Here is a 15,099-nt window from a genome sequence, read left to right as displayed (position 1 = left end):
TAATACAATTTTGTACAGAAATGAATAGACCCGCTTTTATCTAAGAAAATGCAATGCATATTGTGTACTTTAATATCATCTAACAACGATAAAAATCACATAGGAGAATCTATTTAGACGATATTCGGTTGGTCAATTATTTGCGCACATTCACATAACCCAAAAGGACCAAGTACAACGAGTATGACTTCATTTTAAATATGTATATACGTGTATTCAATTATTATTATATGAATTAACTTGATCACTGCCAATACGAGTTTCTGCTACTTGAATGCCCAATATCATCTAAAATAATAAAATAATTAAAAGTAAAAAATTGATATAATTTTATTCCATACCATTATATGAGGGATACTCATTTTGTCTACTACAGCTATCCCTTGGAAAGCTGTAAAAGTGTGAAATATTTTGATCCTTTATTATTAAAAATCGTTAGAGACTTACTATAAACCGTTACGAGCCTGCATCTCCCTGTCGCGACGATTTTGTCGGGCAAAGCTACGATATCCGGAAGCGCTGTTCGTTACGTAATGCTGGGAACCGTAGTCCACGCTGTGGTTATTCCGCAAATTCTCCCGGGGATGCTTGAAATCTCCTCCGTCATAGAAATGATTAAGATCAATGGCTTCATTCTTTTGGCCGTGTTTATAATCTCCTCCATCATAATAATTGCTATGAACATTTCGAACACGCTCCTCATTCCGATTATAATTCTCCTTATAATAGCTATCGTATCGTGGACTCATTGTATCCATTGCGGATCCCTGTTCATATCCCTTGCTGCCGTTCATCTATTATATCAATGGAGACAATATTTTATCTAGACACTGCCAATATCAACACTTCACATACCTCGGGATAATACAGCTGGGGTGGGGGCATGGACATTCCATATCCTCCGATTTGCGCATAGTTGTTTATATAATCCATAGTTAATATAAATTTTTTAGCCGAAGCACTTTAAAAAAAATATAAAATTTTAGCCAAAAGAAAAAAAAATAAAAATAGTTAGAGGATCTCTGAACTACAACTTCTGATTTAATACTAAGAGTTTAGCTTGAAAATCGGAATAAAATTGAAAGTCAAGTCGAAAAGGCAACTGAGTTAAACATAATGTATCATATATTTTTAATTCAAAATTAAGTTAGAAGTCTACAAAAATCAATAATTGTTTTAGTAGTACTAGGCATCTAACAGTCGATCATCTTAACTGTAACGCTCTAAGTTGTTCTCTTTGTATACGTTAGATGCACATTTAGGTAGATAGGGAATTTGCACAGACTATAAAAGAGTGGTATATTTATTAATTGTAATCTTTATACAATTTTGATTACTGAATTGCATTTCAAGCATGAGATAGTTGCGAGCAGTTGCATTTTGATTTTCACAGTTAGCTGTCATAATTCGTTCTTCGGTTCCCTAGGTTAAATACCTTATCAGCTTGAGTGACTCGCGTTGTTTGTGTAAATTATTGAAACTCTTTACCTAGCTTATTTGTGATAACATTAGTTGGAAAATGACTAACACAATACAATGGAGTGACTTACAGTTCACAAAAGAGGTACCATTTTACATATGGACACATTTCACCTTTTATTTGTTTTTTAGCACTAAATTTAGTGATAAATTGAGAAGCAAGTAAAATCCTCTTTCCAAAACAATGACAAATGTGCAAATTTGAACGCAACAAAAATATAAATAAAATTCTAAGAAATAATGTAATACACAACATACATGCATTATAAGCTAATAGATGTCAATCCGTTTAAATACGAACGCAATGAAGTGATAGTCATAAATTAAAAAGAAACTGTTGTTAATCAAATCGACTTTGGTTAAATAGATTGTGAGAAAATATTGTTCACCGCTTTATTTAAAAATATTTTTCTGGGGTATCAAAGAATTTTAAAATGTACATTTGATGGGTTCAAATGTACACAGTTAAAATGGTCGCCAAACCCAATAATTTGAATTTTAAAATCATTAATTGCAGATTTTAATTAACACCAAAAGCGTTAAGGAAGTTAGGAAACATAATGATGGCAGACATTTTATGGTGAAAAGAATTGCATCTAACTGCGATGTCAAAGACTTTCAGAATGAAATCAAATATTTATCGCTCATTAAGCATGATAATTTTATGAAATTATATGGCTCTTTGCAAAATGTCAAAACTAAATTTCTTCTGGTTATGGATTATGCAGACTGCGGTTCTCTTTACGATTTCTTGTATGATATAAAAAATAAGGATCGATATATTTCATATTCATGTAAGCTCAGTTGGATGCATCAATGTGCTAAGGTAGGTAATACATATTTACATTTTATGATTAAAGAAATTATAAGTTATTTTTATTACATGTATTAATAGGGTCTTGATTACTTGCATAGCTTGACTCCAAAAATATTTCATAATGATTTGAGGACGCGCCATTTGTTACTTTGCAACAACTTGCAAACACTAAAAATATGTGATCTTAGCAAGGCCACTGAATCAGATCTTTCAGGGACCAATAAAAGCTACATTCTTAACATATTTGCTGAGAAATCCGATGTCTACAGCTTTGGTATTGTTCTCTGGGAGGTAAGCTGAAAGATCCATTGATCAAACATTTTAACATTGGGTCAATTTAATTCTAGACTTTTATTGCCAAAAACAATAACCATAAAGATTTAGATATGGAGAATGCTGAGGTCATAGATGCGTTAATAAGACTTTGCTGCGATTGTAATCCGATTTGTCGCTTCAAAATGAGAGTATTCATTAATATACTGAGTAAAGTTAATTGGAATGAATTACAGTTAACAGAACAGGTAACATTATAAGGTATATCTTATGAAAAAATTATTAATATAATCATCATAAATAAGCCAATCGGTTGGGGGTCCTTTGGTGATGTCTATAAAGCAGTTTGGAAAACTAAAAATGGCGATAGGAATATTGCCATTAAAAGAATTCGAGTTCCTGAGCAGGAAATTTGCGATAAAGGAGAGGTGAAGTGTCTGCTGCTCGCTAATCATGATAATATAGTAAAATTATTTGGATTTACAAAGTCTGCTGACAATAGAACTATCATTGCTATGGAATATGCCGAGTGTGGATCCATTTATAATTTCTTACATGATAAGGGAATCGAAAATCAAGAGATTCAAGTATCAATTTATGGTAAGCTCAACTGGATGCTGCAATGTGCTAAGTTAGGATGGAATTTTAAAATACCCTTCTCGATTGATATTTTTATAATTATTTTTATTTAATTTTATTCTATCTCAGGGAGTTGCCTATTTGCACGGCCTAGATCCAAAAATTCTTCATCGTGATCTTAAGTCATCTAATCTGCTTCTTTTTAACAAATATCTTACTTTGAAGATTTGTGACTTTGGTACCGCAAGAACCCTGGCCACAGTGATGTCGAGTCAAATTGGTACCGCAGGCTATATGGCACCAGAAGTATGTTTTCCTCATGAAATGATGAAATATATGTTATACTTATTATAACATTATTATTCCATAAATAGGTGTACAAAGATGAATCCTATACGGAAAAATGTGATGTCTACAGCTTTGGCATTATATGCTGGGAGATAATGTCGCAAAAAAAACCATTCTATCATGTAGAAAATCGGAATTTCATAGCAATTTTGAGATTGTCAAGTGAAAAGAATGGTCGCCCGCCAATTGATGATGTCAAGATTGATATGAATACCAAGAACATGAAAGCACTGATTCAAAAGTGTTGGGATGTAGATGCGAAAAAAAGACCGACAATGAAAGAGTTGGTTAAACGCCTCAGCAGTGATATGAATTACAAACCGAATGAAGATATAATAAGACCACTACCAACAATATCGGAAAAAGATTTTGCAGACATCCCTCTTCATCAATTGGAATTTAAATATTAAAAAAAAATTATTTAATTAACAATCATTTATTTTATATTACACATATTTTTATAACTATGCTCAAATGCGTAAAACAAAGGCACATTTATTGAACGTTTTCTAAAAATTTTTAGCAGCGCAAATAATGGAAAACCCGATGTTCCGGAAACCCAGCAATTAATGCTTTAAATTATCTAATTTAAAAACATATGAAATTAAATCCGCAGATGTATACAATTTAAGAATAAATTCATTTATTTCAATAAATTTTGAAACAAGTGAAATAAAAGCATTGGTTTCTTGAAATTTATTTATGGTATTATATATAAGTAATAATAAATAATTATAATACGAGTGTATAAGACTTGAAAAATATTTTAATTGGTCTTATCTAAATATATCGATAGGTCTGGAGTCTAGACAAAGTACTCTGTTAAAAACGATAATTTCTTGTTAAAGTTTCCAACCGTGTGGTCGCAGAAATCGTAATAAACGTACAAAAATATTTTATAATGTTCTTGAAGTTAAAAATAACAACCGATTTTTGTGACTTTAAAAATTGTCTGAATAATAAAATCTCTGACATTTTGAAAAACACCGATACTTTGCTCCTTTGCTTGAAAAGCAGTTTTCATCAATATTTCTAAAGATTGTTCCTTTTTATTACTTTCCTCTTGTGAAAAAAATTATATAGTGTTTTAGTTCTTCACGACACTCTCTGAATATTTAAATTACTGAAATTTTGATTTAAAAAACATAATAATCTTTTTTCTTTTTGCTCTAGAGAGATACAAGTGTTGAGGAAACAAGAGTGGGAGTGGAGGATGTTGTTTGAAGTGAGGGGAAGGTAATTAACGTGTGTTTTATGGCCATTTGCCACAGGATAGAAACACACGCAGAGTCGGAACTACCCGTCTGCCTCCCCCGTTCCCACTTATCCTGAATGCTGAATGGAGCTCAAGGCGCTCAAACCAAACCGAATGCAATGAAGGATTAAAATAAGAAAGATGTGCAAATAAAATATTTTACAAACGGACAACGGAGGACAACTTTTGCAGGCTTTGGTGGTGGAAGAGGAGATAGAGGGGAGGTGACTGTTGGACAGGCTTTTGTGCCCGTTTGGGCCATGATTGTGGGTTTGGGTTTGGGCCAAGGTGACGGTCCGAAATGCGAACGGAACATGTCGATGGGAATTGGAGGAGGGGGTGAGCGCAGCCTGGACAAACAACAATGGAAAACGGACACGGAACTCTCTCTCCATAACGGATTCCAACTGTCTCCTTTCCCTCTCTCTACTCTCTCCGATTTGCACATGAAGTTGGTGGCACTGCATGGAGCATTGTCAAAATAAATCAATCGGTTTTATGTTGTTTCTGGAATTTTTGTTTGCTGTTTTGTTACTTTGTTGCCGACGTCGTCAGCGACGGTGTAGCAAGTGGCTGGGAAGGGGATTGGGTGGGGAATTTGGCTTGCAACAGCGCCAGCTTGTGGTGGCATAAATCAGTTGCCCGTTGGACGCATTTTATGAAAGGATAAACCTCCCCACACACACATTCAACTCATAAAAATGCATAGCTTGAATGTGGTGTAAATAAAAATACAAAATTTTGAGACCACCAACCATTTAGCATGAGGGGTATTCACTGATCTGGCTGCCATTTTGATTTATCTCGAAGGGAATTAAGATGTCTCAAAAGTTGCCACGAGCAACATTACAAGGAGTCGCAAGATTGCGACTCATAATCGCTGCAACTTCCTGTACCACAACTTGTCCATATCAGGCAACGGAACGGAATGAAATGGAATGGAACAGAGCGGCATAAAACGGTGGAAAAGGGTGGGAAAACTTTTGATGCTGCTGCTGCGTTGTCTTTGGCTCTTTTTGCAGGACGTCTAAAATGATTTCCTTTTAGTATTTTCAAAAACTTTCACCAAAGGTGTTTACTTACTCACACTCTCCCTTTCTTCGTTCCCGCCTCTCCCTGACTCTCACACACATGTGTGTGCAGGACATGAAGTCCTTCTCTAATGAAGCAAATTCTGAAGAGCATTTGCGTCCTTAGCCGCAACTCTTTTAATCCCTAATAACTTTTAAGCAAGTGACTTTGCGCACACAAAATGTCCAAATTCATCATCCTCAAACAGGATGTGTTTCAGTTTTGTTGTTGCTATAGTTGCTGGAGTTGCTGGAGTTGCGTGGACAGTGGGATTTCAGATTTCAGCTTTCATCTTTCAACTTGAGCCCTTGGACTAAAATACATAATGTACGCTTAACACATCATTAGCAAATTGAAAACACACAGAATGATATTCTAATATATATTTCTAACTAGCTCTCTACTTCATTCAAATATTGTCTTTATTGAAATTCTGAACAAAAAAAATGATTTTAATTTGATAAAAAATTTAATTCTATTACTCCGTAATTTGAAATGGCTTTTGCTTGAGATGTATTAATAATAAATAAATAATAAATTATTACTCTTAATTTTTAGCACCCATTTAAAATTTAACATTAAAATAGACCGGAGCTACCATTTAACTCCCAAAAGGGACTAGCTTTTTTAAGCAAATCTATTTTTTAGTGTTCTTAAAGGCATTTCGACACATTTAATGTCACACATTTTCCATAAACCCATTTGAAAAATGAAATCGATAGATTAAATATCAGTCGCAGAAAGTTTTCGGCATATTTATTTTAAATTTAAAATATGAAGAATTCTGATCGGCTTTTATTCAATTTTCGCTTGGAAGATTTTAGAAAAGCATATTTATCAAATAAATATCAGTTATTTATGTTTATATTTATTTATTTAACGAATTTGATCTATTTCTGAAAACTGCATCTAATTAATTCTACAACTTAGCCAAATAAAACAATTTACAATATCTGGATCCAGCGACATGCTACAAGTAACACCTCGAGCCGAGTGCAGATCATTGGGCGGGAAACTTGAATATACATCATACTTGAATAATGCGAGTTGATACCCTTCAGCTCGATGCTTTAACTCGGTGATGGAGGCTTTTCATTAGGAAGCTCAACTAGCCTCTAAAATAAAAACGATGTTGAGTCAGTGGACGTTGATAGCTGCCTAAACCTGTTAAGAAAACAGTAGTAAATAAATGTTGTTAATAACAGATATATCTTGAGATTACCTGGTAATGAGCTGTAATAGTCGCCACAATCCGCTCGTGGCTCTTGAGGTGAACTGTAAATTGGTTAATTGATCGAATCAAATGATATTTTATCTATATGCTTACTGAAGTCCATTGCGTGTGTTATTAATTCTAGCTAAATTCGGAGCCCGTCGTTGTCTGACGGGACGACGATAGCCAATATCTCCAAAAGATTGGGGACCATTTGGATAACTGTATGCACTCACGGGCTTATAGATCTCTTGTGGTTTATCCAAACATCCGCGAGGCTCTAACATCATACCGTCCCCATCTTCTGGTCGTTCACATCGATAATTTGTCTGGGCTATATATTGATGGTAGCACTAGGGTAGCACATATGTAAATATTGATAAATTTTCAATTACAAATCGCCAGTCAATCTCGAACTTACATCAATTTCATGATCATCAATTCTGGACATGACGTAGGTTTCCATAATTTTGAATTTAAAAAAATAAAAAAAAATGAAAATTCGGAAATCGGAAAAGGTATTTGTAGTCCAAAAGTAAAAACGAAACTGACTTTACGAACTACTCCGTAGTACTAGTAAATGTTTCAGATTATCCAAGGATAACTAGATGTATTGAAATACTTGAGAGTAGTTTAAAAAAGTCGGTTAACAATGCAGAAAATATAACATTAACTTTTGGAGTAAATTAAAAAAGTTGGTACAAGACGGTTTGCACGATTTATTGAATATTTCAAATTTAATACTTTTTAAATATATATTATTTTGCAATTTTGTATAGCTTAGAAAAACTTGTAAAGATGAGCTGGACAAGTGACTCGAGACTCAAAGACTAACGACAATTGTTGGATATTCTGTTTAAGGACGTCCTAGCGAACATCTCCCCTCCTCCTTCCACCCACCGAATTTTCTCCCTGATTCGCTCATATTTAGCTTGTCGCTCCGTATAGAAAGTGGCGGTGTCATAAATTAAAACTTAAACTTTTGGAAATGTCAAGTATAAAACGGTAAATCTCCGCACATATACCGAGAAGCACACACCCACTGACACACACACACACACACACACCCGTCTGTTGGAAATGAATTGCAGCAAGACTTAGGATGGCGATAAAGGGGGGAAAGGGAAAACTATAGCCGGATGGAATGGACGCCCATTGAATGCGCATGTTTTAGTTTTCAGGCGGTTGGCACCAGATATGAAGGGTGAGGGGAGAGGGAAGGTAGAACTAGCTGAAAAACTGTACAGGGAAACCAAGAAAAAGCACAACAACAAGGCGCAGCCAACAGCAGCAGAATATAGGGAAAACTCCACCCGTTTCACATAAATTTTGGGAAAAGCAAACTTACAGATTATCCGCATTTAGTTGTAAAGGTTCCACAAAATGTGTTGTATATCATTTTGGGCTGGACTTTTGAAAGATGAAACTTGGTCCAGAGCAACGTCAATTGTTGTTATTGTTATTGTTTTTGTTGCTGTTGCTGTCGATGATTTACATTTGATTTACTTTCACTGGCAGCTCGAAATTTCTATGAAAACTTTTTGCTCATTTACAATAAATTCTAATACTAACTCCGGCCAGTATCTAAATTTTCTAATCATCATAAAATCTTGTTATCATTTTCATAACTCCTACCCCGCCTTGAAAAAAAAACTTGACACATTAAGCGCAAAAATTTACTATTCTAAAATTGGTGGCCATGAAAAACATTTAAGTAAAATTTATGAAAATTAAAAACCAAAACCTAAACAACTTTTTGGTCATTTGAGAAATTTAATTGATCGCATAAATTCCTTGAGTGGATAGCATCCAACAACAACAATAACAATTTATGTCAATTTTGCATGGAGGGTTCCAACTGAAGTATAGAACTCGACCTCCACCTGAAGCTGGAGTTGGAGCTGGAGACGAATGAAGTGTAACCGCGAACATAATCAAATTTTCTTGGCCATCGTGTTGAGCTCAAGCATAAGTTCTTGCCTCCCCTTCCCCTTGCTGACTTTTCCCTACCTCCACATCTAACATCTGAGCAGCTCTTCTATTTTGTTTGAGGGTGTCTTTACTTGGCCCAAGTTCTTGTTGCCCCGCTGAAAATTGCCATCTTAATTTGAAAACAATTTTGCGGCTTGTGAATTTTTCTACTCTTACCACATTTTATATCTGTTTTCGGCACATAAACATTCATTTCTCCTGGGGAAAATGAAACCAAGCAATTTTTCTTATAAGAGAAATACTTACTTTTTTACTTCAAAATTTTATGTACGAGTTAAAGAAAGTAAGCAAATTATAAGGGAATTACAAATAAATCTTTATAATAAAAAAAAAAAAAAATAAATAAAACGAATTTAAATTTTTTATTTAAAAAGATATTTTGAAATTTTATCAATTAAATTGTTATATACCTAAATATTATTAGTTATTTAGTATACTCGCTACTTAAAAACTAAGTAAAAGGGTGTATAGTGTTCGCTGATTTTTTATTATTATTATTATTACTTATTTTTTTTTTAATTTTCGTAAAATTTTTAATTTTTGACGGGTTATCTTATCCGATAAAATATTTATCTTATACTTGAAAATATTTTGAACTTTATTTATAAATAATATAATTCATTTTTTAATTTCTTTTGAAAATTAATAGTATTTTACTCTAGTTAAAAAATGTCTTTAAGATCTTATTAATTAATAATAAGTCTGAACATTTTGTCAAGATTTTTAAATTTTCCATTTTGGTGTTTTCTGGAAATATTAAGTTGCGCCGTAGAGCATATTTACGGCGTAAAATGAATTTACTTGCGGCGAGCCGACAAATTTTGTTGTCCCACGGAATTAAATGAAGTTTGCCTTTTTATGAAACGATAAATTTGTGTATTTAAAGATTGTGTGCAGATCGGCACTGGACAGCAGCAAGAGGCAAACAGTGGGGCTAGAAGGTGACTCTCCTCTGGCTTGGAGGCATCCCGTGCAGGAAATAGATTAAACTGAGCAACACTTGCACCATTTGGTTTCCTCTTCCGCAGCCGCTGGTTAAATATTCAGTGTCTCCGCGCGGAAGTCTCCAGCGAATGCGAATCACAAGCAGCACACACCTCCCCCATTTCCACACTTTAGACTCCCCCCTCTCTGTATTCTCCTATTTCCAGCCTCAGCTAACCATTTGCCAAGTCTTGACAGCCAACGGCATAAACTTTTTGAATCTTATTTGTAAAAAAAAAGAATATGAGTTTTTCCTTTTGCTGTTGTTGTTGTTGTTGTTGTTGGGGTTGCCATTTTCTTGTGCTGGCCGAGCATAACAATTTCCGTAACCTCATAGGCCGTGCCCCTGTCACCCCGTCGTCCCCCTTTGTCGTTGCTGCATTAAATAACTTTCAATTTGAGCCAAGAACTCGCGACTTGCTGCCTATTAGTCCCCAGTGCCAACGGACACTGACACTGTGCTCCATGGACCTCTTTTCTTTTTCCAGCTCGGGGTCATCCGGGTTCACAGGGGTTTGACGGGGGTAACACGATTTGCGCCTTGTACACATCGACAAATTGTGGACTCGGTTTCCGGTGTGTTTATTAGTTCATTTTGGACTTGCGAATGCAAATTACGTTTCTCACTGTCTAACACAGTTGTTTTTTTTGTTGTTTCCTTGGCTCGCTTATAGATATTGACAATGTAAATATACCCTGTAATTTTAAAAGATTTTGTTATACTCCCTTATTGCATATTATCTTCTTATTCGTATATTTTGCACTGATTAAAAATTCCTGGTATAAAAATCAAGAAAGTTTGTTTTGAACCGTGCCTCGCTTCGGTTTGGGTTTTTAAGCAGCCCAAACCGGATCATGAACCGAACCCTTGAAATAATTTACCCCGTGAGCCCGAACCTGAACAGAATGACTTTCTTTAACAAAATTTTAGGTTCGAAAATCAAATAATTACAAAAATTTTATGTTTTTGTAATAAAACTCACCTATTTGTGACTTCGAATAAAAACAAGTCATAATTACATCCTCAAATATTTTTAGATTATTGTCAAAATTCAAACTTTTTTCAATATAAATTTTTATTGGTTTTTAAATTGCAAGAAAAAATGCAAAAATTAAATATATATATATTTTATTATATAATATTGAGCCGGTTCCCGCTTAACTCATAGCTATAAATTATTTTGTAATTATTAAATTATGGTATATCATTTAATGTTTTATTTAATTCATTATCTCTTTTAAAACTCTATAAACTTCTCACTGAGAATGTGACTGACTCTACTCAAGTATTGGGGCACCACAAAATCAGATGGCCATAATCGACTCTATTCCGGCTATGTGCCTGAAATTGTTCTCCCTCCTCAGGCTAGAGGCATTTGGCAGCTAAAAAACTACTTTATTTGTTTTGGGAATTTTGCGAATGAATGCGCATTTCAAGTTCTTTCCCACACAATACGAATGCAGAGCTGCACGAACTGAAGATGAAGTTTATTTTATGGCCAACAGGCAGCAGTCGAGACAGAGAGAGAGAGAAAGAGAGAGAGAGGGAGAGTAGGAAGGGAAGCTGGAAAAGATCGAGCTCTTTTCGCTGGAGGCAGCCGTTCCACACGTGTGTGTAATCAAATAATTTTATCCAAAAATCGAGAAATTATTACGAGCGAATTTTTTCAAATTCATTTTCAGTTTTCCACAAAATCCGCCAAGGCATTTTCCCCCACAAAGAAACAACAATAACATTTGGAGAGCATTTGGAAAAGTTGCTAGCATTGCATGCAAAGTGGCTGCATCGAAGGATGTGTGGATTTTCCGGCATTTTGGCGGCGCGCCCCTTTTGTTTATTTCTTTGAGATGTGGCCAGAACTGCTCCGTGTTCCTCTCCCACACTTCTACACCCCTGTCCCACTCTCGTACAGTGTTTGATTGTGCAAACTAGTCGAGACTCCATTCGACTTTGTTTGCATACAGTCGCCGAGCTGCATTCCAGGCCAGGACATGTAGACATGGTTGCAGGACACGTGTGGATGTGCCTCAGCCTGCCTCCTGCCCTCTTTCTCCTTCCGTTGGTCGCTCGTATCAATTGTGTGTGATGGTCAAAAGTCATTTCAACAGCACTAAATTATTATTATCTTTAAGAAGTTTCACATGCTCGACAATCATCCAAATACTCTCCACCTGCCTAACCCCAATCCCCTCCTTCTCCTCATCCACTTATCCCTCTTTGGAGCACTCATAAAGGATGCGTTTGCATTGGATTTGTGTAATGGCATGGAATGTTTTGATGTTTGTCGAAAACTTTATTTTGTTGGCACAAAACAATAGAGAAGAAAAATTTAGAAACCCCTGATAAATCCCATGAGGCCTCAACTTAAATAATAAATGCATAAAATTCGAAAATTACTATTGTTTATATAATTATAAAAAATAGAATAAATTCATTGATGCGACATTTGTTATCTATGAAATCAACATAAATGTTTAATTAAAAGTTTTAGTTTTTGATATAAAAAGCATCGATCATTTTGCAATTACTTTTGGAAACTTAATATTTCTCTTTTTATTATAAATTTATTTAAGTCAAACAGCGCTTTCGATTAAACTCCAAGCTATCGGTCGTTAAACAAATCAAAAACTTAATATAAAATTCAGATTTATTTCATAAAAATGTTAAGAATACAATTATAAAGTGATCAAAAAAACATATATATTAACAAAAAACTATTTTAAAATTAAAAAAAAAAAACAGTAGTTGATCATCTATTAGATAAAGTTAAAAATTTTTTAAAAAATCAAGGAACATATTTGACTATAACATAGTAAAAACCATTTGAATAGTTATTTTTTTCGGCTTATTTTCTCAACAAAATGGATCCCGAGTTGCACTAGCAATTATGAAATTCCAATTCAATAAGCTTAATCCATTTACATTAAATGCTTGCTAATTAACCCCACTAATTAACTTACTTTGATTAGCGTGCAGCCACTTTCGGTGTAATTATGCATGAAATTGTTTTAGTTTTGTACAAATTTTGATTGCAAGCTCGTAAATTGCAATTAGGACTGCTAATCGAGCCATTTGCATATGAGCCGCAGTTTCAATTTGGCAAATTGTAAAACGCCAAGTGCGAGGAGTACTTAGAGATTAGCACTTTGGGCCAATTACAAAGAAATCAGTTTGCTTACAGTGCAATTGGTTGGCCGCAGAAAAAGATTTTCCAATTTGCTGTTTGTGAATGCAACACAACAATTTGCAAAATGAAATTGTTTTTGCAACCTAATGTGGCAGCAGCAAGGGCAAACGAAAACTGAAACCAAATCCAAGTGTCGCTTTTTGACGGCTTTTTCCGTGCCTTTTGCGCTTTTTCTGCAGTTGCTGCCATTCAATTTTGGGGATTCCCCGCCTGTTTCCTCACAAAGCCACGGCTAATTTGTTCCCTAATATCGCTTAGTTGTTATTAGATATATTCTTTTATTTTTGCTTAATTTTTCGGCTATTTTCTGTGCTTTCAGTTGGTTTTTTAGGTACTAGCAGCTGACGCTAAGTGCCGCTAATTGAAATTTCGGTTGATGCCACTTTTAATTGCGCCTTGACTTTTACTGTCTTCAGCGATTACCGAGCTTCATTTGTGCTTATTATTATATTTTGCTACACACAATAAAAAGCAACTGTCTTTACATTTGAGACTAATGCAAATCTTCAAATCAGTTCCGGCATAGACACAAATTAAAGTTGAGATTCACAGAGCAAGCAAGCTAAGAGTTTAGAAATTTGTCCAGGATGTAATAATAAAAAAAATTAATGTGTAAGAGTGGTGCTGACACATTACTGAACAATCAAATTTGAGTATAAATCACAAGCTTTTCTTGATTTTGGATTTTTTGTTTTTTTTTTGCAAAAACTGATCAGCAGTTAGCTATTTGGAAAATTAAATTTTATTATTTATACCCCTCCAGATTATTTATTTATTTTTAATTATACAAATATAGTATATTTGTACCAAATCTGATCAATTTTGTTTTGGGCAAAGCAAATTTTAATTGGATTTTTTTTTTTAGCTGATTATAGCTGTTTTACTTTTATATTGAAGTACTGAAAGAATTATAAAAGCGAACATTTTACTTATGTATGTATGTATGTATCATAGAGATTTGAGTACTTTTCTAAGTAATTAAAAAAATTCTTTAGTTTTGAAGTTTTTTTTTTTTATTTATTTTTTGCTTTCACATATTTTCAATAAAGAAAAACATATTTATATTATCTTAAAATATTTTTTACAAATTAATTTTGTTGTACATAAAAAAATTAATTGGTTCCAAACACTGAAGAGGATCATTTTTTTCTAAGGTCTAAAATAAAACTTATAATGAAGAGTTTGTTGCTGGAACTACTTTTAATTTCACTTATTCCTATCAAACAAATGACTAAGAAATTTATAAATATTAACGAAACGAAACGAAACTTAAGTAAACCAACTATACATATGCTAAACACATGCAACTACTTAGCAGTTACCTGGTGTATACACCTGTATTTTTATCAGTGTGTATCTATGTATGTATGTATACTCTTTGTCAATATTCATTATGGGAGTGCATACTTTCGGGCGCCCAGTCATAAAGTTGGGCAAACGTCTCATAAAACGTGACGATAATCATAATTGATGCTCGAGCCCATGCCAAATTGGCATGGTCAGGCAACTGGAGGAGGGAAAGAGGAAGGAGTAGGAACAGCAGAGGTGGGTGGTTTATGAGGGGGGTGGGGGGTATTTCAAATTGTAATTTAGTTTGCTAGCGACTCGCACACCTCAGCAGCTGCCTTTTGCTTTAACCTCATTCAGAGTCTTTTGTTGTTTTTGCCAAATTAAGGGTAAAATTGTTAATTGAAATTTGTGTGTGCTGACAAGCACAAAGACAGAGAAGGGGGAGCAAGAGAATGGGAAAGCTGATTTAGCTAGTCGCCAGTGTTACGCCTTCTGCGTCTTCTCCACAACTGGTAAATTTATTTAGTGTCCTGTTATTGTTGTTGGCTGTTGCAGCTGCAACATTTCCATTTTGGCCATGTGTTCTCAGCCGCCATTGGCTGCTAATGAT

The 15,099-nt window shown here is 34.4% G+C and overlaps 3 protein-coding genes across 4 annotated transcripts; 1 reads left to right on the top strand and 2 right to left on the bottom strand.

Annotated features, from left to right (window-relative positions):
* Nucleotides 1-34: 34 nt before the first annotated feature.
* Nucleotides 35-997, bottom strand: LOC117780211. Its single transcript, XM_034616649.1, has 4 exons — nt 856-997; nt 448-794; nt 342-391; nt 35-288 (listed from the first exon to the last, which is right to left on the bottom strand). The coding sequence occupies exons 1-4, from the start codon at nt 931-933 to the stop codon at nt 245-247; spliced, it is 519 nt and encodes a 172-aa protein (XP_034472540.1). The 5' UTR covers nt 934-997; the 3' UTR covers nt 35-244.
* A 386-nt stretch (nt 998-1,383) lies between these two features.
* LOC117780943 (putative mitogen-activated protein kinase kinase kinase 7-like) lies at nt 1,384-3,913 on the top strand. Of its 2 annotated transcripts, none has more exons than XM_034617640.1 (7): nt 1,384-1,564; nt 1,997-2,305; nt 2,375-2,587; nt 2,644-2,817; nt 2,875-3,201; nt 3,278-3,454; nt 3,523-3,913. In XM_034617640.1, exons 1-7 carry the CDS (start codon nt 1,520-1,522, stop codon nt 3,904-3,906), a joined length of 1,629 nt encoding a protein of 542 aa, XP_034473531.1. In that variant the 5' UTR covers nt 1,384-1,519; the 3' UTR covers nt 3,907-3,913. The 2 variants fall into 2 exon arrangements, with proteins under 2 accessions (XP_034473531.1, XP_034473532.1); XM_034617641.1 differs by having other exon boundaries at nt 1,407-1,426.
* A 2,764-nt stretch (nt 3,914-6,677) lies between these two features.
* Nucleotides 6,678-7,567, bottom strand: LOC117780560. The gene is made up of 4 exons (XM_034617131.1): nt 7,457-7,567; nt 7,150-7,388; nt 7,045-7,097; nt 6,678-6,986 (listed from the first exon to the last, which is right to left on the bottom strand). Exons 1-4 carry the CDS (start codon nt 7,499-7,501, stop codon nt 6,931-6,933), a joined length of 393 nt encoding a protein of 130 aa, XP_034473022.1. The 5' UTR covers nt 7,502-7,567; the 3' UTR covers nt 6,678-6,930.
* Nucleotides 7,568-15,099: the final 7,532 nt, after the last annotated feature.

Source organism: Drosophila innubila (genome assembly GCF_004354385.1).
Source record: "Drosophila innubila isolate TH190305 chromosome 2L unlocalized genomic scaffold, UK_Dinn_1.0 4_B_2L, whole genome shotgun sequence".
Lineage (NCBI taxonomy): Eukaryota > Metazoa > Arthropoda > Insecta > Diptera > Drosophilidae > Drosophila > Drosophila innubila.
The sequence above is the reverse complement of the archived record's forward strand: the minus strand, read 5'-3'. Positions and strand labels throughout refer to the sequence as shown.

Bases quoted from the DNA above. Each gene is read 5' to 3' on its own strand.
- LOC117780943 (XM_034617640.1), top strand. From the start codon at position 1,520: ATGACTAACACAATACAATGGAGTGACTTACAGTTCACAAAAGAG. The intron at 1,565-1,996 runs GTACCATTTTAC...CATTAATTGCAG, and splicing joins ACTTACAGTTCACAAAAGAG to ATTTTAATTAACACCAAAAG. The intron at 2,306-2,374 runs GTAGGTAATACA...ATGTATTAATAG, and splicing joins GGATGCATCAATGTGCTAAG to GGTCTTGATTACTTGCATAG.
- LOC117780211 (XM_034616649.1), bottom strand. From the start codon at position 933: ATGGATTATATAAACAACTATGCGCAAATCGGAGGATATGGAATGTCC. The intron at 795-855 runs GTATGTGAAGTG...TTGATATAATAG, and splicing joins CCCAGCTGTATTATCCCGAG to ATGAACGGCAGCAAGGGATA. The intron at 289-341 runs GTATGGAATAAA...TTATTATTTTAG, and splicing joins TGAGTATCCCTCATATAATG to ATGATATTGGGCATTCAAGT.
- LOC117780560 (XM_034617131.1), bottom strand. From the start codon at position 7,501: ATGGAAACCTACGTCATGTCCAGAATTGATGATCATGAAATTGAT. The intron at 7,098-7,149 runs GTAAGCATATAG...ACCAATTTACAG, and splicing joins AACACACGCAATGGACTTCA to TTCACCTCAAGAGCCACGAG. The intron at 6,987-7,044 runs GTAATCTCAAGA...TTTTCTTAACAG, and splicing joins CTATTACAGCTCATTACCAG to GTTTAGGCAGCTATCAACGT.